The 24,986-nt window shown below is 42.2% G+C and overlaps 1 protein-coding gene across 1 annotated transcript; it reads right to left on the reverse strand.

Annotated features, from left to right (window-relative positions):
* Positions 1–5,351: 5,351 nt before the first annotated feature.
* On the reverse strand, positions 5,352–24,375 carry LOC127653036 (phosphoribosyl pyrophosphate synthase-associated protein 2-like). The gene is made up of 11 exons (XM_052139526.1): positions 24,265–24,375; positions 23,567–23,727; positions 13,566–13,618; positions 11,929–11,995; positions 11,598–11,770; positions 11,308–11,423; positions 10,811–10,866; positions 10,366–10,514; positions 10,167–10,237; positions 6,979–7,125; positions 5,352–6,879 (listed from the first exon to the last, which is right to left on the reverse strand). Exons 2-11 carry the CDS (start codon positions 23,647–23,649, stop codon positions 6,721–6,723), a joined length of 1,074 nt encoding a protein of 357 aa, XP_051995486.1. The 5' UTR covers positions 23,650–23,727; positions 24,265–24,375; the 3' UTR covers positions 5,352–6,720.
* Between the last annotated feature and the right edge of the window lie 611 nt (positions 24,376–24,986).

The raw sequence follows: 24,986 nt of genomic DNA on the forward strand, positions 1-24,986 counted from the left end.
TTCTGAGGACTGATGAGTCGAAAGTGGAACTGTTTCGAAGACAGGGGTCCCATTACAAATCAAACACAGAATTCCCCAAAAAGAACACCACACCTATGGTTAAGCATGGTGGTGGTAGTGTGATAGTGTGGGGATACTTTGCTGCTTCAGGGTGATGCAGTCAGTGAGGGAAATATGAATTCTGCTCTCTACCAGAAAATCCGGTCATCAGTCGGTGAGTTGAACATCAAGTGCAACTGGATTATGCAGCAAGACATTGATCCAAAGCATAGGAGTAAGTCCACCTCTGAATGGCTCAAAAGAAGCAGAATTTACATTTTGGAGTGGCCTAGCCAATGTCCTGACTTGAACCTGATTGAAAAGCTGTGGCAGGACCTTAAACAGGCAGTTCATGCTCAAACCCTCCAATGTGGCTGAACTAAAGAAGTTATGCAAAATTTCACCACAGCATTGTGAAAGTTTCAAGTTTCAAGTTTGTTTTTATTTATATAGCACATTTAAAAACAGCAAACAAGGCTGACCAAAGTGCTGAACAGTACACAAAGTAAGGAACAAGGACAAACCACACATTCATGACTCACAGTGTTTTAAATGCTAGAGAAAAAAAATAAGTTTTAAGAGAGGATTTAAAAACAGTTAGCGATTGAGTCGCTCTGATGTAAATCGGAAGGCTGTTCCACAGCCTAGGGCCAGTGACCCGAAAGGCTCTGTCCCCTCTATTCTTTAATCGTGATCTGGGGACAAACAAAAGTCTCTGATCACCAGACCTCATGTTTCGTGTGGGATTGTGTGTACAGAGTAGCTCAGACAAATAACACGGTGCCAGATTATTTACGGATTTAAAAACAAAGAGAAGAATTTTAAACTCAATTCCAAGATTCACAGGTAGCCAATGCAGTGATTTTAAAATAGGTGAAACATGATCGAATTTACGTTTTCTTTTGAGGAACTTTGCAGCAGCATTCTGTACTAATTGGAGACGAGCAATAGAGTTTTTGGGTATGCCATAGTAAAGAGAGTTGCAATAATCCAACCGCGATGTAATGAGCGCATGGATAGCAATCTCTACGGTTTTCTCAGAAAGAGAGGATTTAATCTTAGAGAGAAGACGTAGCTGGAAAAACAAGAACTGATCACCGCATTTATTTGTTTATCAAATTTGAGGTTCTGATCCCAGAGAACACCTAAGTTCTTAATGCAAGATGAAGTTGGATGAAGATAATCCAGATCAGTGTTACTGCTATTAAAGTTGTCATGGGGGCCAAAGACTATAACCTCGGTTTTGGATTCATTCAGAAATAAGAAATTTTGAGAGAACCAAATTTTTACTTCTAGGCATACAAAAAGAGATTTCCGTGCAGTATCTTTGTTGCGTTTCAGAGGCAAATAAATTTGTGTATCATCTGCATAGCAGTGAAATGATACACCATGCTTTCTGAAAATGGAGCCTAGAGGTAGTAAATACAGGGAAAAAAGAATGGGTGCGAGAATAGACCCCTGCGGCACTCCACATGAGAGTTTGGCTGGCGATGAAGAAAAATTACCCAATTTAACGAAGAAACTTCTATTTGTTAGGTAAGATCTAAACCAACTGATGACAGTTCCCTGGATGCCCACAAAATGTTCTAGTCGGAATAAAAGAGTTTTATGATCAACTGTATCAAATGGTCGAAATAGGTCGAAAATTATTAAAATCCCTATCATCAAGTGAAGGTTTCTTAAGAAGAGGTGTAATAGTGGCTTGTTTTAGTATATCAGGGAGCGTCCCTGTGCTCAAGCATTTATTCAGAAAAGACACCAAACATGTTCCAACTGAATCAAAAGTTTGTTTCAAGATACGGGGGGAAAGAACATCAAGAGAGCTGAAGGAAGGTTTCAGATGATCAACAATTTCTAGATAGAAGAGATAGAAGAGAAACTGGTTCAAAGACACACCATATGGCTGAAGAACAACCCGGTTCAGGTGAGACATTAGCAGATGACTGCAACTGAGATCTTAGAGAGGTGATCTTCTCACAAAAAAACCTTGAGAAACCTTCACATAATGATACTGAGGGATTAGAAACCACATTTCTAGGAGGATTTAGAGCAGAATTTAACACAGAAAATAAGGCTTTAGAACTATGATGGTTTTTTAAAATTAAATTAGAAAAATACTTAGATTTAGCAGATAACATTGCTTTCTGAAAAGCACTGAGGGAGTTTTTCAGCATTTCATAAGAGATCTGTAGCTTATCACTTTTCCATTTACATTCATCTCTTCTACAAGCACACCTCAGGGAGCGGATGGTATCATTGAGCCATGGTTCTGTGTTAGATTTTGACTTCTTAACTTTTAAAGGAGCAGTATTATTTAAAACCTTGGACTTGGAACATACAGTATTAAACAGACTCAGATGTTCTTCAGCATCCAAGTCGGGTAGGGGTGACTCCAGGGACAGGGACAAACACACCTCATTGAAGGTGTTAGTAAATTCATCATGGAAACAGGGAGAAAAGGAATGAGTCCATTTTGCAGTAGGTGAAATGTGCGATTTTGTAGAAGGAGAGAACATAGAAAACAGTACAGGCATATGATCAGAGATCAGAGTGTTGAAAACCTGAACATCAGTAAGGGAAACGCCATGAGATAGTACCAGGTCCAAAGTATGTCCATGAGTATGTGTGGAATCTTTCACCCACTGAACCATGTTGAACGAGTCAATGAGACTTAAAAACTCCATTGTTAGAGGCTTTGACTGACAGCATATATGAATATTAAATATTAAAATCCCCTAGCAGAAGAATATTGCTGTAATTAGAAAGTCTGATCAGTTATCGGAAGTGTTTGGTTGCAGTTGTTGCTGCTAAAGGTGGCACAACCAGCTATTACATTTAAGGGGGCAGTTCGTTTTTCACATGGGTAATATAGGGGTTGGATAACTTTTTTGCTTCAATAAAAACATTTATAAACTCAGCAAAAAATAAATGTCCCTTTTCAGGACACTGTATATTAAAGATAATTTTGTAAAAATCCAAATAACTTTACAGATCTTTACTGTAAAGGGTTTAAACAATGTTTTCCATGCTTGTTCAATGAACCATAAACAATTATTGAACATGCACCTGTGAAACGGTCATTAAGACACTAACAGCTTACAGATGGTAGGCAATTAAGTCACAGTTATAAAAACTTAGGACACTAAAGAGACCTTTCTACTGACTCTGAAAAACACCAAAAGAAAGATCCCCAGGGTCCCTGCTCATCTGCGTGAATGTACCTTAGGCATGCTGCATGGAGGCATGAGGACTGCAGATGTGGCAGGGCAATAAATTGCAATGTCCATACTAAGACAGCGCTACAGGGAGACAGGACGTACAGCTGATCATCCTTGCAGTTGCAGACCACGTGTTACAACATCTGCACAGGATCGGTACATCCGAATATCACACCTGCGGGACATTGTGATCCAAGAAGGGTAGCATATTTGTGCAAATTAAGTAAAAAAGAACCTGCCAGAGACAAAACCCAAGCTGGAGTGTCCAGTTAGGAAGGTAAGAATTAATTACTATACCAGGCAGAAAGACTAGCTTAATTTTTTTTTAAAGATTTAAACACCAACCCGAGAAAGACAAGTCAGAGCAGGCTTAGCTAAATTACCCATCACAAACCAGACAGTAGCAATCGCTCACTAGGGGCCCTAAAGCTGGAACATACCAAAACTCACCTGGAAAACCTCTGGGGCAGAATAAGCCTAGCATTACCGCTTCTCCATCTCCTAAAAAAATTGTCCACAGGAGGAACCGCTACATTTAGGTCAACGCATATGCAGCAAAGACCCCCTTGGACAGTCAACACATCAATAAGTCCCATCTCTCCCCCAAAACTGCTGAATAAACCTAAGATCAGGCAATCAGATGAGGCAAACTCCAAGATACATTCTGCATCCACAACAAAGCGTAGTTGTAAGTCTTTTGGAATTTAGCTTCCAAGACAAATAAAGAACTCGAAGCAAACATTTATAAATAAAAATCCTCCATGCAACTAGAAAAAGGATTAGTACAACATTGTCGCCTATGGGCACAAAACCACCTTCGCTGGACCAGACAGGACTGGCAAAAAATTGCTCTTCACTGATGAGTCGCGGTTTTGTCTCACCAGAGGTGATGGCTGGGCTCCTGTTTTTCATCAAAGGAATGAGCATTACACAAGGACTGTACACTGGAGCGGGATCGATTTGGTGGTGGATGGTCCGTCATGGTCTGGGGCGGTGTGTCACAGCCTCATCGGACTGAGCTTGTTGTCATTGCATGCAATCTCAACACTGTGCATTTCAGGGAAGATATCCCCCTCCCTCATGTGATACACATCCTGCAGGCTCATCCTGACTTGACCCTCCAGCATGAGAATGCCACCAGCCATAATGCTCGTTCTGTGCATGATTTCCTGCTAGACAGGAATGACAGTGTTCTGCCATGGCCAGCGAAGAGCCCAGATCTCAATCCCATTGAGAACATCTGGAACCTGTTGAATCGGAGGGTGAGAGCTAGGGCCATTCCCCTGAGAAATGTCCAGGAACTTGCAAGTGCCTTGGTGGAAAATTGGGGTAACATCTCAAAGCAAAAACTGGCATGTCTGGTGCAGTCTATGAGGAGATGCACTGCAGTACTTAATGCAGCTGGTGGACACACCAGATACTGACTGTTGCTTTGGACCTACACCCCCCGACCAACCTGTCTAGATCTGTTTCACAGGGATTGTATGTATTTCTTGTGCAGCAGCAGCCTGTCTTACATACAGATGCAGCGTATCTTATTTAAATCTAAATGTGCAGCAGTAGCATGTATGTTGCTGCATTAGCAAGTCTTTGTACATGTTTAACAGCAGCAGCAACGTAAGCAAATCTAATAAAAATTTACCAATAAATTTACTGAGTTTTCAATTTATTTTTCATTGAAATTGGGTTAATAATAACAAATGCATGTATTTAGTTTTGTTAACTACATTATAATAAAGATTTGAGTCTCTTAATACTGGATTTCAACAATCATTTGTGGTTAACAAAAGGCAGGTCACATTTTCACTTGAAACACCAAATAAAGACTTGCAGAACCATTTCAGACTAAGCAGCACTGATTTAAAAATATTTGTCTGAATAGTACTTGCTGAAATAGATACCAGAATGTAACTTCCCTATGAAACTAGCTGAAAGATTGCTAAACATGGGTCATAAACCTTAAGCTTTGAGGAATGGTACTTTCCAGGACACAACAGTCTTCGCCATCTCTGCGTCAGACTCTCAAAGCATGAATTTAATCAGAAAAATCATGAAATTAATAAACCGCTAAATACTATACAATCTATGTAAAATGTTACAACAAAGTTTTATTTTGGTTTTCCTCCACAGACTCGCAACCATTTCATTTTCTTTACTGTTTGACAAAACCAGATGAGAACAGTAAACCAATCCAACAATGAAATATTGGATAACAGAACAGAATACTGCTTAGTCAGTCCAGTTCACCAGTGTCAGTGCAAGGGGTTTTGTGAAGGATTGAGTGCCCTCTGGCTGATTTTTGGAAAATTTTGAAGCAAGCATGGATCAATCAGAATGGAAATTGATCTGGAAAGCCAGTGAACACTGTAATTTCACAAACATGTTTTTGAAATGTATTTTGAAACGGCATAGCATGGTACTCAAGTTTATTGTTAATCTATACAACACATCAGACCCGATAAATGGGCTGATGATTAGTTAATGCATACAACAAACATGCATCAGATACTCTTGAAATTGTTTATTCATTGTTATTGTTAAGTGCTGTAAATAAATACAAAAGCCTCAAATATTAGTTACAAAACAAAAACCCTGCATTTCACTTGAAAATAAAAAGTCACAATCTCAGAGGCAAAATATTGAGAAATGTTGAATGCTATGGCCAAACATTTATGATGCTCTCATAGTCCCATTACTGGCAAAAAATAAATAAGTGCTCATGTTAAAGTATTAGTAGAGCAATTTAGCAGGAAAAAACATTCAATCATGTACATTAATGCTTTATCTTCTAAATTAAGCAATAAGTTAATATTATAATTAATGTTTAGAAATGTACTTTGCATGTACAAAGTAATTATGAAATCTAGCATCAGCACTAACTACACAGCATTGAACACACAGATACACAGAAACATCTAGTGGCACAATAAATACACAAGTCATGAGGCACTGACACTGATATGCCACAGCATGTACATACAAGTACATTTTGTAATTGTTGGCCACTTACTGATCACAATCCTTCCATGGAAACAATAAGCCGAGCTACAGTTAAAACCATTTTTTAATTAAAAGACGTAATTTTCACATCCAGTGGTCCTTTATTTTTCTAGCAATGTAAAATCTACTCTTTAGAAAAATCCCAAATGTTGTTTTTGTTTGTTTGTTTTTAAAAGATCAAGAAGGTGGAGTAATTTGCAATATAAACATCTTTCTTCATAAGCGTTCTTGGATATTGAACTCACATGACAATGTTTAACTTCTCGTTTGATGGACCTTTGAGTAATTATTTAAAATGTATCACATATAGAACAAGGTGAATTAGTATTGTGAGAAGAAGAAGAAAAAAAAAAGAATAAATGATACAGGATATTGCTTTAACCAAAATAATTCTGGGACTGAAAAAGCCTTGAACTCTGTGAATGGAAATGACATGGAAAGACTGGCTGACTGACTGTCCTTGTTAATCATCCATGCCTATATTACGGAACAGGTAGGACATGGATTCCCCATTGTGGATGCGCCGAATGGCTTCCGACAATATCATGCTGATATCCACAGTCTTAATCTTAGGACACTGTAGTTTCTGGATCTCATGTGGAATTGTGTTGGTGACAACTACCTGTACACAAAGACAACATTCAAAATGTCAATATGGCAATGCTCATCCGTGGACACAGCCATAATCCTTAACCTTAAATTAAGATGCAAAAACAATGACCTCATCTATGGCGGACTCCTCTATTAGCCGAGGTGCATCAGAGGACAGGATTCCATGAGTGGCCATGACAAATATCTTGTAGGCACCTCTTTCTTTCAGCGTTTCAGCTGCTGCCAGATAACTATCAACATCATCAATTATGTCATCCTAAAAAAAAAAAAAAATGTAAAAAAATTTATTATATATATTGATTAGTTGGGAGATACCAGCCTGGAAAGAATTCACATCATATTAGGGCTGGGCGAAAAATATTTTCACAATATTTTATAGAAATAATATCACGATATCCGATTACATCGTCAGCCCCCCTGCCGAGGGTCAGTGAATATTATTGCTTTATTGATTTTGCTTTAAAAATTATTTATATTATTTAATATATAATATATATTTATTATTTAATTATTATTATAAAAGTATTTACTGAAACACAAAAAACTTCAAATATTTTTTTCCATTAAAATGGCACTTTAAACTAAAAGAAAAAAAGCTAAATAAAATAACGAATTGATCAAATAAATTAAAATTATAAAACCACCTCTCCAAATCCAAACATTTACCATCTCCAATGGCCCCATTTGTTGCCACGCAAGTATTCGTCTACGACAACAGGTGGAAAATTACTAATAGCCTACATATTAAGAACTAAAGATAATTATAAATGTAATTATAATAATAATAATAATAGAAATATAAATAAACCATTACCTCTAGAATGTTCAACACAACCCACATAATTTCTACTTTCATAAAATTGTTTTGTTTCGTTAATACAGTTAATGCTGCCTAAAGAAAAGAAAATTTAACAAAATTTACGTTTAAGGTGAACGTGGTCTTGCATTATTTTATGATTTAATCACATTTGTCTTTGTTTCTTGAATACAAAAGATATAAACCGATCAGCCACAACATTATAACCACCTGCCTAATTTTGTGTAGGTACTCTTCGTGCTGCCAAAACAGCTCTGACCCGTTGTTACGTCCATGGACATAGTTGTTTTGTTTTCTTTTGCTCTCCCTTGCCATCTCTGTGTTTTAGGTGTCTGGATAATTGGAATCTTCTCTAATTGGTGGCTCCTGCCCTCTAATTTTAACCTGTCTCCTATGATTGGCTCATCAACATAGGAACCTTCATTTGGAGAGAGACAAAAGGAGAGCTGAGCAGAGAGCTGGGAGAGCCAAAGCGGGCATTGAGTTGTTACTTGTGTGTTACCTATCATTTTGGGAATTGTTCCAGCTATTATTGTAAAGCCCAAATGGAGTTGTGGTCATAAACGACCAAGTGCTAATGCTAAGAGTTACTGCTAAAGTTAAACCTGTAGCAGACTAGTGTTTGATATCTCTTAGCTTTTTTCCTGTAAACCCCTTTTTGTGTATTTGTAAATTTTTCTCACTTGTTTTATCCTTCAGTTTTCTCACAGTTTGGAAGCTGTAGTGCCACTATCATGGTAAATTCATTTTTTACTCTTTGGATCATGGATCCTCCATGGATCAGACTTGTTGATCCAGCACATCCCATAGATGCTCAATCTGATTGAGTTCTTGGAAATTTGGAGGCCCAGTCAGCACCTTGAACTCTTTGTCATGTTCCTCAAACCATTCCTGAACAATTCATTCAACAAAACATTCCTGCAGTGCGGAAGGGCGCATTATCCTGCTGAAAGAGGCCACTGCCATGAGGGAATATCGTTGCATGAAGGGGTGCACGGGGTCTGCAATAATATTTAGGTCGGTGGTACATGTCAAAGTAACATCCTCATGAATGCCAGGTCCCAAGGTTCCCCAACAGAACATTGCCCAGAACATCACACTGCCTCCGCTGGCCTGCCTTTTCCCCATGGTGCATCCTGCTGCCATCTTTTCCCAAGGTAAATGATGCACACGCACCAGACTGCTCACATGATCTAAAAGAAAACGTGATTCTTCAGACCAGGCCACCTTCTTCCATTGCTCAATGGTCCACTTGTGACGCTCATGTGCCCATTGTAAGCACTTTCGCTGGTGGACAGGGGTCAGCATGGGCACTCTGACCGGTCTGAGGCTATGCAGCAATCTGCGATATACTGTGTGTTCTGAGACCTTTCTATCATGGCCAGCATTAAGTTTTTCAGCAATTTGTGCTTCAGTAGCTCTACTGTGGGATAAGACCAGACAGGCTAGCCTTTGCTTCCCACACTTATCAATGAACCTTGGGCGCCCATGACTCTGTCGCCGGTTCACCGGTTTTCCTTCCTCGGACCACTTTTGATGGGTACTAACCACTGCATTCTGGGAACACCCCAAAAGACCTGCCATTTTGGAGATGCTCTGACCCAGTCGTCTAGCCATCACAATTTGGCACTTGTCAAAGTCACTCAGATCCTCACGCTTGCCCATTTTTCCTGCTTCCAGCACATGAAATTCAAGAACTGTCACTTGCTGCCTAATATATCCCACCCCTTGACAGGTGCCATTGTAACAAGATAAGAAATGTTACTCGCTTCACCTTTCAGTGGTTTTAATGTTGTGGCTGATCAGTGTATTTGAATGAACCTGCAGAGTTGCCTTCACAATGCATAAGCATGAACCACTCTGTGGAAATAACCAAACTAAACTCACAGTGCCTCCTGAGATTGTTGGAGATCTTTACAGCATTTTCATAGTTGACACTATTCTTGCAAACAATTTTCAGACAAATGAAACACAGAAGAAAGAGTAAGAACTCTTTATATGCACGAGTTCCACGAGAAAGGCTCCCGCCGCACGCCTCTGAACAAACAGAGCATCGGCCATGGGAATTGACGGCTATTCTTTTGTCTGTTCTTAAACATATATTAAAGTGTGTTTCGTCAAGTGCATGTCTTTGTGTCTAACAGCATTTCTTGTAATTTGTCACTTTGAGACATCTTAAAAGTCGCCCACCACTATTGCGGGTAGATGAGCAAAATTACACGCGCATGAAATATCTGCATTTGGATGAGGAGCTTGCAAACTGGATTCAGCCTTGTTGCATTTGGCGGGTGCAAATTTCATTCCCTGGGCACTGTTTGATATATTTGGCGACTTTACAGATCCATGGTTTTGCAGTTTTCTGATATTGTCGATCATCGTCTTTCAATGAGTGTCACAACTGGCATCAGGAGATTTGTAAGATTTCATTGATATTTGATTACATCTTTGTATCGCCCAGCCCTATATCATCTTGAACTCACCACTATAATGGCTATTCGTCCACCCACATCTCCTACCACAGTTATTGGAGGTTTTTCTTTGGGAATCAGCACTATGCAAGAAAAAAAAAGACCAATTAATACAAAGTCTATAATCTCAAGGTAATGGGAAGAAAAATAAATAAACTAAATTATCTAATGAGTGAATGATCTAATAAGTTTTTTGTGAACTGATTATCACAAGGTATCTCTAGGCTCGGATGAATAGCTCCAATGGTCTTGACAGTGGGTGGGGAGTGGCGTCCATCCACCAGGTCCGATTCAGCGTCCTGGGCTTCACCATGGATCACAGCAATGCCCAGTCGCAATCTTTCGGCAAATGACTGGGCCCTGTGAAAGGACACTTTTGCTGTCTGGCTGTACTGAACTGCAGTAACACAAACCAAAGAGACACGCACATTCCAAGAAAAAAAAAACTAGAGAACTAATACAAAACAATCTACATAGATCTACATGACAATCATGTGACAAAGGCTATTTAAGATGCCATGCATCTGTATGAGCAATACACCCAGACCATTACTCAAATGTTGGGAGCTCCTTAGGTGTGGAAATCTTCTACTTCTTTGTATAAGTCTAGTGAACTGCAAGACATGAAACCATACAAGTAAGATAGCTGTCTTTACCTTTTGGCTGATGCTGGAGATTTGGCCACAATTACAGCATTTCTGTAGTCAGGAATCTGAAAGTAGATGAAAGGAAAAAAACACATTTAGACACTTAAAGGAGACACATGCAAGCACATTACTTAATAATGGCTATCAGCACATGTACTTCCATCTGAGCAAGGGAGAAAATTAAGTGTATGCCATCATGAATAATAATAATAAAAAAAATGAATGAATAATCTTGAGTGAAGGAATTCATTCAGCATTACAAGTCTTGGGGGAGAAATGCCAGTGTCAGATGAATCATATTACTCTCCTGCTCTCTATTTTTAAACATAGCTTATTAAATGGTGACATAGTTGTAATCATAATGTGAAACAGACTTCTATCTCTATTGCTTAACCCGAAGGCTTTAACAGGAAAAACTAGAACAACAACTATCCAAATGACTTCAATGCTTCAGTCAGTGCAGTTCATGCAAATGAGCTCTATGTAATCGTTATGCAAGGACCTACTTCTTCTTGGATGTATTGTAGCAGGAATGGTGAAGCGCGAAGATTGTCCACTGAAATGTTGAAGAAACCTTGAATTTCCTTTTGATGCAAATCCATCGTAATAAGATGAGTCAGGCCTGCTCAAGGCCACAGTGGACAAAAAGAACAGACAAAGCAAATGAGCTGGACCATGAATGTCCAATTTCCCAACAAACCAAATTAAGGAAGGAAGGTTTCATTATAAAGATGCTGACACTGTCTTAATCAGAATCTTCAAATCTGAGGTTGAAGTCCATGATGGACTTTCTCACCTGCTTTACACATCATGGAGGCAAGCAGCTTAGACACAATGGAGCCTCTTTTCCTCATTTTGCACTGTTTGCTGTAGGGGAAATAAGGAATGACGCCGATGATGTTCCGAGCACAAGAGGTCCTGCAGGCATACACCATGATGAGCAGCTCCATGATAGTGGTATTAACATCCCTGCAGAGAGAGACTCTTAAAGATTGTGATTTTAAGAAATATAATTTGCATACACAGGGATTTGTAAATTTTATCTGTATTAGAGTCTGAGAACTTATGTCTCATTTGCATTTTTCACTGCCTCCAAGATTTGAATTTGCCGTTAAAGAGCTCCTTACTTGGACACAGTCTGGATGATGAAGACATCTTTACCACGCACAGACTCTTCGATTTGGACCCGTGTTTCTGTGATGAAAGAGATGTTGCTTTCATTTTCACTTGGATCTACCCAGCAGTGTTGTTATCATTAAAAGAATGGCTCACCCAAAAATTTAAATTCTTGCATTTACTCACACTCATTCCATTTCAGATGAGTAGGACTTTCTTCTGAAGAACAACACAAAATGGAAATTTTTAGAAGAATATTTCAGATCTGTAGGTTCTCACAATGACAGTGAATGTTGACCAGAACTTTGAAGCTAAAAAGCGCACATAAAAGTAATCTATATGATTCCAGTGGTTAAATCCTTGCTCTCTGAAGCGATATGATAGGTGTGGGTGAGAAACTGATCAATATGCAAGTCCTTTTTTTACTCCAAATCTTCCTCCCTGCCCAGAAGGTGGAGATATGCAAGAAGAATGCAAATCACCAAAACCAAATAATTTTGAACTGAAAGCGGACATTTATAGTAATAAAGGACTTAAATATCGATCCGTTTCTCACACACACCTGTCATATAGTTTCAAAAGACATGGATTTAAACACTAGGTCATATCTATTACTTTCATGCTGCCTTCCTGCTTTTTAGAGCTTCAAGTTCTGGCAACCATTCACTTGTATGGACCAACAGAGACGAACTATTCTTCTGAAAGTCTTTCATTGTGTTCAGCAGAAGAAAGTCATACACATCTGGGATGGCATGAGGGTGAGTAAATGATGAGAGAATACATTTTTTTGGGTGAAATATCCCTTTAAGGAAAACTGGAATTAAAACAGTTTTGTTTACTGAAATAAATCTAACATTATGGGAAATCCTGAAACTAAAAATAAACTTTCATGATTCCAAAACTAACTAAAATAAAATTGACCAAAATTGTATGTAATTTGTACATTTAGGAATCTTTACAACCCAACTTCGTTGAACATGAAAATGCCACAAGAGAGCGATAACACTAAAGAAACCTAAATGGAATTAAACATATTTACTATGGCAGCACAAATTGAAATACGATACTTAAAACAAAATACTGAAAAACTAAAACTAAATTAAAACTTACAATCATAAGAATGAAAACTAACAAAAACAGAAGACATTTCAAACAAAATTCAAATAAAATCCAAATAAAGAATTTTAAACTATAACAACCCCACCACCCATAAGTCTATAGTCAATATGCAACTTCATATTCCCTTACAAAAACATAGTGTTCCTGCAAACTCCTGTGGTAAAATTACTGCAAATATTTAAATAATTTTGGCAAGGGTTACAAAAACTGTCAGAACAAGAAGTTTGCACAAATATTTGATTGTGTATGGAATGCTGTGATAATCTCATCACAGCACGTATATGTGGGAAGGCAAGGATATTGATATTTCGCTATACGCAAGCTTAACCCAAAACAAAGATTGTCAGTTTAATTAGTCAACAGTGGCTCAGATTCCAGCTCTGTTTTGTCTACATTCTCCAGCATGGCATGCAAAGAATGCAAAGAAATATGAATTTACTCTTCATCTTACAGCAGCGTCCAAAGTTGGTATATATCAAAATACGAGCAGATAATTTATTATTAAGTTCACAAGGAAAGGGCCTTTTACCTCTGTTTGCTTCCTGATAGACCTGCACCTTCCCAAGCTCCACACCCAACCGCCTGTGGAAGACCAGAATTTAAATATGATAACAGCAAAAACAGTTAAAATCACTGTAAAAACACCACTTCTGAGTATTTTGAAATTCAAGATAAAAATGTTCAATCATTTATTCATCATTTTAATTCATCTGTTCCTTTTTATTATTTTACTAAAATGTCAAATTTAGACAGGTAAATCTCACGAAAACCTATACATTTTCACCATTTTCGATCGGGCACCCCTAATATATATATATATATATATATATATATATATATATATTTTAGGGGTGCACCGATCGAAATCGGCTGATATTCATCTTCATCTCGAACACAGTGCGAGTTCTGACACTCGGGATGTCGTGAGCCCCTGCACACGTTACGAGTCGGTTTATCTGAAAATTATACAGGACACGACTTTAGGACCTTAAAATGTGCACATTTGAATACATTTGACAAGGCAGTTCAGGTGAATAGGATTAACAAAATAACTAAAGCATATCACCACAGAACTTCCCCAGTTAATGACTTACATCAAGAGTCTTTTCTCCCGAAATGTTATGTTTAAATATGCAGATTAGCTTGTTTTGGTTCATTTAGAAGAAATCGTATCGGTTACCTAACGTAACCTCGGTTCTCTCTAGATGAGGGAAAAAGTATTGCGTAAGCTAGCTTACGCTACGGGAAAGATTAATCTTTTCTGAGATATTGAAGCCAAAAAATTATCCTTAATTTTGTATCCATTGTTAACGCAGTGCGGCAGCTGCAGACCTTAAGCGGGCTAGCTAGCGAGCTCATTGGTTGCTCTGCGGCAACTGCTGCAGCCTATAGACGAGCTTGGGCGAACTCGCATCCAATGAGAGGCGTCCGCGCGCTCACTGCATCAAAGCCCACCAAAAAGGGCGTGACTAGAGTGCATATAAGCGTAGTTCGTAGGCTGGAACCCTGGTTTTCATTGACTGAAGCGAAAAGTCGCTCGTGGCGCGAGCACGGCCGGCTACGCAATACTCGTTCCCTCATCTAGAGAGAACCGAGGTTACGTTAGGTAACCGATACGTTCTCTTACGAGAGGTTCTCTCGTATTGCGTAAGCTAGCTTACGCTACGGGAACCCATTGTCAACGCCGTGCGCGCCAAGCATCCACTGTATGAGCCCCAGGGTATTAAGGGGGAACCCGGGGGAGCCCTTATGAGTGGGGAAATAAGATTTGGCCGGCAAGAATGCGGGTCAGTGTTTGTGTAATATATAAGCACATAGTGGGAAGGGAACGACAGAGCGGCGGTGCCGGTCTGTGTGGAATGTGTCCCATCAGTGCAGCTCACCAGGGGAGCTGTAGCGTATTAAACCGCTAGTAGTTTTGCCTGCAGAGCGGGCACTTCCATATTGTAAAATCTGACAAATGTGGAGGGGGAAGTCCATCCCGCTGCCACACATATGTCGTGAATGGGAATGCCGCTGGACCATGCCCACGAGGATGCCATGCCTCTAGTGGAGTGAGCCCTAATGCCCAACGGGCATGGCAGGTCTTTTGACGCGTATGCAGCAGCAATAGCGTCCACTATCCATCTAGATAGTGTCTGTTTCGAGGCGGCGAGACCTTTGGTGCGCCCTCCGAACGAAACGAAAAGCTGCTCAGAGCGTCTGAAAGCGGCGGAGCGCGCGGTATACAATCTCAGTGCTCTGACTGGGCAAAGGAGATTGGCGTCGCGTTCACTATCGGATGCTGGTAGCGCCGATAGGTAAATGACCTGTGCTCTGAAAGGAGTACCGATCACCTTGGGAACATAGCCGTGTCTAGGTTTTAAAATGACCTTGGAGTCACTTGGTCCAAACTCAAGACACGCAGCGCTGACAGACAGCGCGTGAAGGTCTCCCACACGTTTGACTGATGAAAGAGCAGTCAGAAAAACGGTTTTGAGTGAAAGGTATTTCAAATCCACGGATTGAAATGGTTCGAAAGGGGGGGCTTTCATAGTTTCGAGAACTATAGAAAGATCCCAGATAGGAACCGATGGGGGGCGCGGGGGGTTCATCCTTCTAGCTCCCCTAAGGAAGCGGATGACCAGCTCGTTTTTTTCCCCATGACTGGCCGTGCAGGGGTTCAGCGAACGCCGCAACGGCTGCCACATACACTTTGAGCGTGGATGGGGATCTGCCCTTATCCAGCAGCTCTTGTAGAAATACGAGCAGCGACGACACCCCACATGTCCGCGGGTCCAGGTCTCTGTCGGTGCACCATTTTGAGAACACAGACCATTTTGACGCATAGAGTCTTCATGTGGAAGGGGCTCTAGCGCGTATAATGGTATTTATTACTCCTTCTGGCAGAGCGACGGGTAGTCGTTGATCACCCACGCATGCAGCGCCCAGCGCTCTGGGTGGGGATGCCAGATTGTGCCGCAAGCTTGAGAGAGGAGATCTGCTCTCACTGGGATGGGCCACGGTGCTGTCAGTGACAGCTGCGTAAGCTCCGGGAACCATGTCTGATTCTCCCAACGCGGGGCTATGAGGAGCACCGAGTGACGCGTTTCCCTGATCCTCTGCATTACCTGTGGCAATAGCGAGACGGGGGGGAAGGCGTAAAGCGGGCGCCTGGGCCAGTCCTGGGCCAGCGTGTCCTCGCTTTTCGAGAAAAATATCGGGCAGTGAGAGTTCTCTTCTGACGCAAAGAGGTCTATCTCTGCTCTGCCGAATAGGTGCCATAACGTCTGGACTGTTTGAGCGTGCAGGGACCATTCCCCTGGGGGAATATTTCTCTAGACAGTCTGTCCGGGCCGTCGTTCAGGTGGCCTGGCACGTGCGTCGCCCTCAGCGAGCGCAGGTGGCACTGGGACAAACTCAGTATGCATTCCGTCAGATGGAAAAGGTTCCTGGATCTGACACCGATCTGACGGTTTAGGTAGGATACCACAGATCTGTTGTCCGAACGGACCAGGACGTGGTGACCCTGAATGACCGGGAGAAAGCGCACGAGCGCGTACTCGACCGCTATCATTTCCAGACAATTTATGTGAAGGAGCTTTTCCTGAACTGACCATAGGCCGAAAACCGGAGAGCCCTCGCAGACCGCGCCCCAACCCGTGTTGGACGCGTCTGTCGAGATGACTTTTCGGCGAGATACAGCTCCCATTGTCACTCCTCGCTGATACCACTCGGCCACTGTCCAAGGCTGCAGAGCTGAAATACAGGTCTGAGTCACCTTGATGGGCTGGCGGCCTGTGGCCCAAGCCCGGCGAGACGCGCGGGTGCTTAGCCAATGCTGAAGCGGGCGCATGTGCAGTAAACCCAGCTGAAGTACTGCTGCGGCTGAGGCCATGTAACCTAGCACTCTCTGGAATTTCTTCAGAGGCGTGAGGCTGTTCATCTGAAAAGATGCGGCTAGTCGCTGAACACGGCGCGCGCGCTGTGTAAATAAGCGAGCCATCATTGCCACGGAGTCTAGTTCTATCCCAAGGAAGGAAATTGTCTGACTGGGCTGTAGTGAGCTCTTGGTCCAATTGACTGCAAGACCCAAACTGTTCAGATGGCTGAGGAGAACTGCTCTGTGAGACAGAAGCTCCATATGTGACTGAGCCATAATCAGCCAGTCGTCCAAATAGTTCAGAATTCGCAAACCCTGACTCCGCAGGGGTGCGAGCGCCGCATCCATGCACTACGTGAAAGTACGGGGTGCTAAGGTCAGGCCGAACGGAAGGACGGTGTATTGATAAACCTGGCCGTCGAAGGCGAATCTCAAGAATGGCCTGTGACGGGGATTTATCTGAATCTGAAAGTATGCATCTTTCAGATCGAGAGAAATAAACCAGTCCCCTGGCGCACATGCGCAAGGAGTTTCCTGATTGTAAGCATTTTGAACGGTCTTTTTGCAAGCACCTTGTTCAAAACCCTGAGATCTAATATGGGTCTGAGGCCGCCGTCTTTCTTGGGAACAAGAAAATAACGGCTGTAAAGCCCCGACTCGCTCAGAGAGGGTGGCACTTTCTCTATGGCCCTTTTGCACAGAAGGCTTGCTATTTCTGAACGAAGCATGCACGCTGCTTCCGTGTTCACAGTGGTTTCGAGCCGCGCTCTGAAGCGAGGAGGGCGGCGATCGAACTGTAGCAAATAGCCCTGTTGTATTGTGCTTAACACCCACTTGGATATCCCTGGAATAGCTTCCCACGCTTTGAAGCGTAACGCTAGAGGGTGAATGGCCAATTCGCTCTGATTGCCGCACACAGAGCGCTGAACAAAATGTGTGAGCGCGTTTAGTGTGTTTATGCATGATTGCTCGCAGACAGCATGAACAGGCTGTTTTGTGAGTGACTTCCCGACTGGAATGAATGGGGAAAGAGTCACATCTGTTACGTGATGCGCAAGCATAGTCATGGGCACGGGACTTACACACAGAGGAATGTTTGCTGGCCGTGTAACAGAGCGGGCAGAGAATGGGCGCGCGCACGTATTCGTGGGCGCATTTATTGACTCTAGCGCTCGAGCGGTTCGTAACCGCTTTATGTGAGCGTGCTCTGGTGGGGACACGAGACATGCAGTGCTTGTGTGCAGAAGTGAACACTGGATTGTGGGCACGTTTTCTACACATAGGGCTGGTCGTGTGACAGAGCGGCCAGAGAATGGGCGCGCGCACGCATTTGTGGGCGCCTTCATTGACTCTGACGCTCGAGCGGTTCGTAACCGCTTTATGAGAGCGTGCTCTGATAGGGGCACGGGATGTGTTATGCTTGTGTGTAGGGGCGAACACAGGGTTGTGGGCACATTTTCTACACATAAGACATGTTTGCTCTTTACAAGATTTATTTGGGTCGCCGTGAAAACGGCGTTTGAGTGCAGGCAAGCGGGCAGTGTCACCGGCTTGTTGGCTGCTAAATTCACCACTGCAGTAGCCTGAGAGAAGGGGACTGACAGGGGGCGAAGCTTTGACGGTGGTCCGGCCGCGGCAGGACTGAGCCGTCGTTTGTTCAACAAAGCTAGGAGGACTTCGGTTGTTCAGGTTTCAGCGCAATCTTAGGCCGAGGCCCGCGGGGGCGGTGGTCTACGGCGGCTGTCTGAGCGCGATCTGGGAAGTCTGGCTTTGTTGAGCTGGGCGCTGTGAAGATGCTCGTGCAGGAGGCTGGTTACGTGGGCGGCCTGCAGAGGAGCTAGCGCGGCGAGGCAGGAAGAGATTCATGGCTTGGGTGGCTTTCTGGACTTCCGAAAAACGGTCAACAATGCCACTTACCGCGGAACCGAAGAGACCGGACGGAGAGAGCGGCGCGTTGAGGAACGTGGAGCGCTCAGTTTCTCCCATGTCGGCTAGCGTTAGCCACAGGTGTCTCTTGGTTACAGTCAGCGAGGCCATGCACTTCCCTATAGCTTGGGCTGCAGCTTTGGTGGCGCGAAGGGCGAGGTCCGTCGCGCTCCTTAGATCTGTAACAGCCTCTGGGTGCCTGCCTCTCTCATCCCACTCCCGAAGAAGGTCCACTTGGAGGATCTGCAAGACGGCCATGGAATGCAGAGCAGATGCGGCTTGGCCGGCGGCGGAATAGGCGCGGCCAACACAGGCGGAAGTAGTTCTGCAGGCCTTAGACGGGAGCACTGGTTTAGACCGCCATCTCGCGGAGGGCGGGCAAAGGTGTGCTGCTACCGAATCCTCGACCGGGGGTGGAAGAGTAGCCCTTCTCGGCGGCGCCGTCCACTGAAGCGAGAGCGGTGGAGACGTGGGATCGAGTCCTGGCCGAGAGAGGCGCATTCCACGATTTAGAGAGCTCGGCGTAGAGTTCCGGCAGGAAGGGAGCAGCCCGGGCCGCCGCGTGGTGACGGCTTTGAAGAAAACAGCCGTCGAGTCTGTTGGGAGCCTGCTCAGGGGGCGGTGACCACTCGAGCCCGAGGCGGTCGACGGCCTGTGTGAGGAGGCGTATCAGTTCCCCTTCGACTCCGGCGCGGGTCCTGCTGGATTCCTGGGCCGTTGAGGAGGCTTGTGACCACTCCTTGCTGTCCGAAGCCATGATGGAACAGCAGCCTTTGTCCTCCGCCTCGCTCTCCGAGGTGGCAGCAGTGCGGCCGCTCGGCGGCAACTGCGCGTCCCGGGGGGGCGGGGAGGGTGAACGCGATGCTCGAGGGAGGGGCTCCGGCGAGACAGTCGCTTCTAAAACCGGTTCCGGCAGCCTTTGGGAGCGGCGCTTCTTCCGGCGCGGCGAAACAGAAGGCGGCGCGGCAGCTCCGGTTTTGCATACTTCGAGTCGAGCCCGCAGGGTCGACATCGGAAGCTCCTCGCAGAGGTCGCATCCGCCGTCAGCGAGGGCGAGCTCTGCATGCCCCAGTCCCAGGCAGAGAGCGCAGATGATGTGTCGGTCTCCGGCGCTGAGAGGAGCGCGGCATGAGCCGCAGGAAGTGCGAGGCATCTTTAAAAAGACGCTCGATACTCTTTTGTGAAGTTCGCTGAGGAACTTAGCTTGCTCTAAAAAAGGATACGTCGCCGGATGGCGTAGCTCGCAGGATGGCTGAAGGTGGCGAAGACGGCCGGCTTCTTCGAGCGCTGTCCACGCTTGCTAGATGCCCCTCGAACGGCGACGCGGCTTCCAGTTCAGAGATGCGAAGAGCTTCGCTGAAGAGATGAAAATCAGGGTTCCAGCCTACGAACTACGCTTATATGCACTCTAGTCACGCCCTTTTTGGCGGGCTTTGATGCAGTGAGCGCGGACGCCATTCATTGGATGCGAGTTCGCCCAAGCTCGTCTATAGGCTGCAGCAGTTGCCGCAGCGCAACCAATGAGCTCGCTAGCTAGCCTGCTCAAGGTCTGCAGCTGCCGCACTGCATTGACAATGGATACAAAATTAAGGATAATTTTTTGGCTTCAATATCTCAGAAAAGATTAATCTTTCCCGTAGCGTAAGCTAGCTTACGCAATACGAGAGAACCTCTCGTAAGAGAACTACAGATGCAAACAGACGGAGGGTAGTAGGGTTAAAACTAACACCATCTAAATGTGTATTTTGGAAGTTTTCTTTCCATTAGAGTAAAACAAGACATTGAAGCAAAATAGACCAAAATCTCAAAATTGACCACTACATGAAAAAAGTGTCCTGCCTTAAACAGTAACTTTATAATTTTGCAATTTTCACATGCTCCTCATCAAATAAAAATCCATTTCTATTAGTTTGTTGTATACTGATAGATCTTTATATGATACAGATGGCCCTACATCAAATGTGAAACTAAGTCCTTGTCACCATCAGTTATTGTGTTTGTGCACGCACGCGTGGTAAGTGTTATTATAATAGCAATAATAATAATAATAATTATTTGATCAATACATTAATGCATTCAGGCAATTCAGTATTCTGTTGCTTGGGTGCACAATGCCAAAAAAGCAAAGGATACAGAAAAGGAAGGAGTGCCAGGAAACAGCCAAGAGTAGCAAATCGCTAAATGCCTGGTTAAAATCAGGTACCAGAAGCAAAACACAAGAGAGAACACAACTCAGATGTTGAAAGTGTTACACCTGAGAGAAGGAGGCTTTAGAGGCAACACCTGGCACAGATCACAAAGATGATCAGAAAATCACTGTCAGTGTTGAAGAGGAAGAGGCCACATGAGGGGAAACAGAGTATAACGTTGAGTTTGAGGAATAGAAGAGGATGAGGAAACTGTGAGTAGTGTAGAAAAGGCCATATCAAAAATTGCATCCTTAAAGTATCCAACAGATCCCAACCACACCCAAGCTTTTGATCTCAAGTGTAATGCCAGCTATGTAAAAATGTGTGTTGATAAAGGACCATGCCAACCTGTCCTTAGATTTCCCCATAATACTGAAGGCTGGTCATTTCAAAAGTCAAAAGTCAAGGCCTTTTTCTTAATGAACCAAAGTACAACAAGAGTACGTGGAGAGTGGCTGGGGTAAACAACTGGAAAAAGGGACTTGAAAAAATGCAAGAGCATGCAAACTCAGAGGCCCACTTAACAAGCATGGTGCAATGGAACGCATTCAAAAAGAGTGCTTTAAAAGCAGCATTTGAGGAATCAGATATTCAAAGAAATTCAAAAACGGAGAAAGAGAAACAAAGAAACAGAGAAATTTTGATCCGATTAATTGACATAACTTGTCAATAGGCAGGGGAAGGCTTTCAGGGGTGATGAGGAGTCTGCCACAAGCTCAAACAAGGGCAAATTCCTTGAACTTTTTAAAATGCTTAGCTAGTACATAGTGAACTCAGGTTACATTTGGATAATGTCAAAGACCAGAAAATGGGTAAGAAGGGGTGTCAAGTTTCACACATCTCAAACAGAACACAAAATGATCCCATCAAAGCCCTGGCCACATTCCTAAAAAGAGAGATAAGGAAAGAAATAGAGGAAGCCAATCTATATTCAGTACTTCAAGATGAAACCACTGATGGATCTCATTTCGTGCAGGTCTATTTTGTTGTGCGTTATGTGTATCAAATGGAAGTCAAGGAGCACTTCCTCCAGGTCTGTAATGCATCAAAAACAAAGGGTCAGGAGACAGAGAATAGTTCTTGACTTGCTAAAGAACAATGGCCTATAGATCCAAAACATGCATGGTCAAGGCTATGATGGCACTGCCAATATGAGAGGTCAATATAGGAGGACTGCAGTCAATAATACTGCAACACAATGACAAGGCTCTGTATGTGCACTGCCAAGCCCACTGCTTAAATTGGGTCCTAGTTCAAGCTGCAAAATCAAGAATCCACTTTGTTACCTTTTTCAACCTGGTACAGAAGCTAATCAAACTGCAGAAGCTCTCTAACACATGTTGGGCATGCAGAGAAACACCCCTTATGGCCCTCCTTAAAGTGATGAGTCCAATTCAGAACACCTCCTATCAGATGCTAGAAGAAGAAGAATTTTCCAAGCTGCTTAAAGGGACAGTTAACTTTATGTATGTAAACTTCTGACCCACTGGAATTGTGATGTCAATAAAAGTGAAACAATCTGTCTGTAAATAATTTTTGGACAAATTACTCATGTCATGCACAAAGTAGATGTCCTAAACAACTTAACAAAACTACAGTTTGCTAATATTAAATCTGTGGAGAAGTTAAAAAATAAATACTTTTAAATTACTTCAACCTAAGTGTATGTAAACTTCTGACTTCAATTGTATATATTAATATTTTTTTGTGAAAAAAATGAAGCCCATTTAAAAGGAACTACTTATACAAACATGTTCTCATCATTTACACACCCTCATGTCATCCCAGATGTGTATGACTTTCTTTCTTCCACTGAACACAAAGACCTTTAGAAACAGAGTTCTATTTTGGTCTGTCCCCTCCCAAAACGGATTCAATCTCTTCTGAAGATATCAATTAAACCACTTGGATTACTTTAATGCTGCCTTAACGTGTTTTTTTATTTTTTAGCTTAAAGGTTTTGGTCACCATTCACTTGCATTGTCTGGACCTGAGCTGAAATATAAAAAAATCTGTGTTCAGAAAGAAAGTCATACACATCTAGAATGGCATAAGGGTGAGTGAATAATGAGAGAAGTGTCTTTTTTTTGTTGTGAACTATTACTTTAAGCACAATAAACCCTCAAAATCCCATTACTGTAATGTACACAGACGATTTACTTTTGTAATGCTGTAACTGCTTTAGCATAAAATACAGGCAGCACAACAAATACTACCATGATGTAATCAATTCGTAACAAATAATTCACAATTTAAATCATATATCATTATTTATTTCTTAGTACAGAGAATAATATATTATTATAGTAATATATTAATGAGAATTTGGGGGAAACAAACTTCAGTGCCAAACTTAAATGGCTTATTTTTCTGTATGCAAATGATATATATTTTTCCCTTTTGAGCTAAATATGACCCAGACATGTTCTTGACAGGCTTTGTGAGATTCACACAGACTTACCTAAAGGGTATTTTTCTTTTAATGGAGACACCCTCTTTTTTTTTTTTTCCAAAAGAAAACTTGTCTGTTCCCTTTCTATAATGGCAACTTACTGTGAAATCCTCTTCCCCAGCTCTCTACTGGAGGGGTTGGAGTTGGCCGTGAAGATGACCAGGCCGCCTTTGGCTGTGCTCATGACCTGTGGTTTTTTGGTGTCTACCTCTAGGGACTCAGGCAGTGGCTCCCTGGGCACCCAGGCACTGCTGAGCCCTTCCTATGAACAAGATCACACTGTTAGTTTAACACCAGACACTTCCTGAAAGAACAAAGGGAAGCAGGCTCGTTTAGATAAAAGAATCGAGTCAGGCTTGATGAAAACTTTGCTGATGTGCATATGAACATGGATGAGTATTTGCTATCGTTAATTACAGTAAAAAAAAAAAAAAAAAAAAAAATACTTTAGCGTAACAGCAGCGTTATATTGACTAGTACATTAAACAAGTCTGTCATTTGACGTGATGTCAATTCAGTTAGATCAATTAATATCCAAGTATCCACTGTACAATGAGCACTCATTGAAAAAAATAAAATAAAGTTAAGTGTTATTCGTCACCCAAATGAATACAAAAAGAATTAGCACCCTCATGAGTTTGTCACGTTAACCTCACTGTATTTCTAATAATGCTAAGCTAGGTATACATCAAACGGCAAACGCCATTAAGAAAGGATAAACACAGCTACTCTTATATCAATTACAGAATATATATATTATATATATTTTTTAGTTAACTAAAAAATTCACAAATCTCACCAGTTTTGATATTTTTTTCGATCCCTTTGATAATTTATTGTTTCACATGCACATGAAAATGTCCACGATGGTCGACAGATACATAGCGTTTCAAAATAAAAGCCCCCTGCCCACTCTCCTAAATATAAATAAACAATATTACTTGATTTATTTTTATTTTTCATTTCATGTACTGGTTAAATTTAGCCGTTTCATTTGCTACCATAACGGTAAAGAGCCACTCAAAAAGATGTAGGTATAATTGTTTTGATTGGAGAGGAATACAATGTAAACAAAGAAAGGGGGACTAGCTGACAAATAACATATTCATGATCTTTTTTTCAACTTGAAGATTTTAGGTGAAATGTGTGTTTAAATATCAAGGAGTTCTAAGGATTTATGTATAGCCTACTTAAGATGCTGTAACATTTTTTTTATAAAAACCTTTTAACTTTTGAAGTTTTCCAAAATCAGTGGTTCAAGACCTTTTTTTTTTTTAACTCTTAGGCCCCCCCCATTGTCCAAGACAATATGTGGAGGCCCCATCCACACAGAAACCAGTTCATATTCAAATAATTAATCACAATTAATGTAGTGATTCCAGAAGTTTGTACAACAGTCAGTTTATTAAATGTGGTCCAACATAATTTGTATCATTTTGATTTCATGTGAGATTTTATGGACTTCTTTATTTAGTGTTGCTTAGAATTTCAGCTGAAAGGGGTCAGATGCAAACTAGTCAG

Source organism: Xyrauchen texanus, chromosome 12 (assembly GCF_025860055.1).
Source record: "Xyrauchen texanus isolate HMW12.3.18 chromosome 12, RBS_HiC_50CHRs, whole genome shotgun sequence".
NCBI classification, from domain to species: domain Eukaryota; kingdom Metazoa; phylum Chordata; class Actinopteri; order Cypriniformes; family Catostomidae; genus Xyrauchen; species Xyrauchen texanus.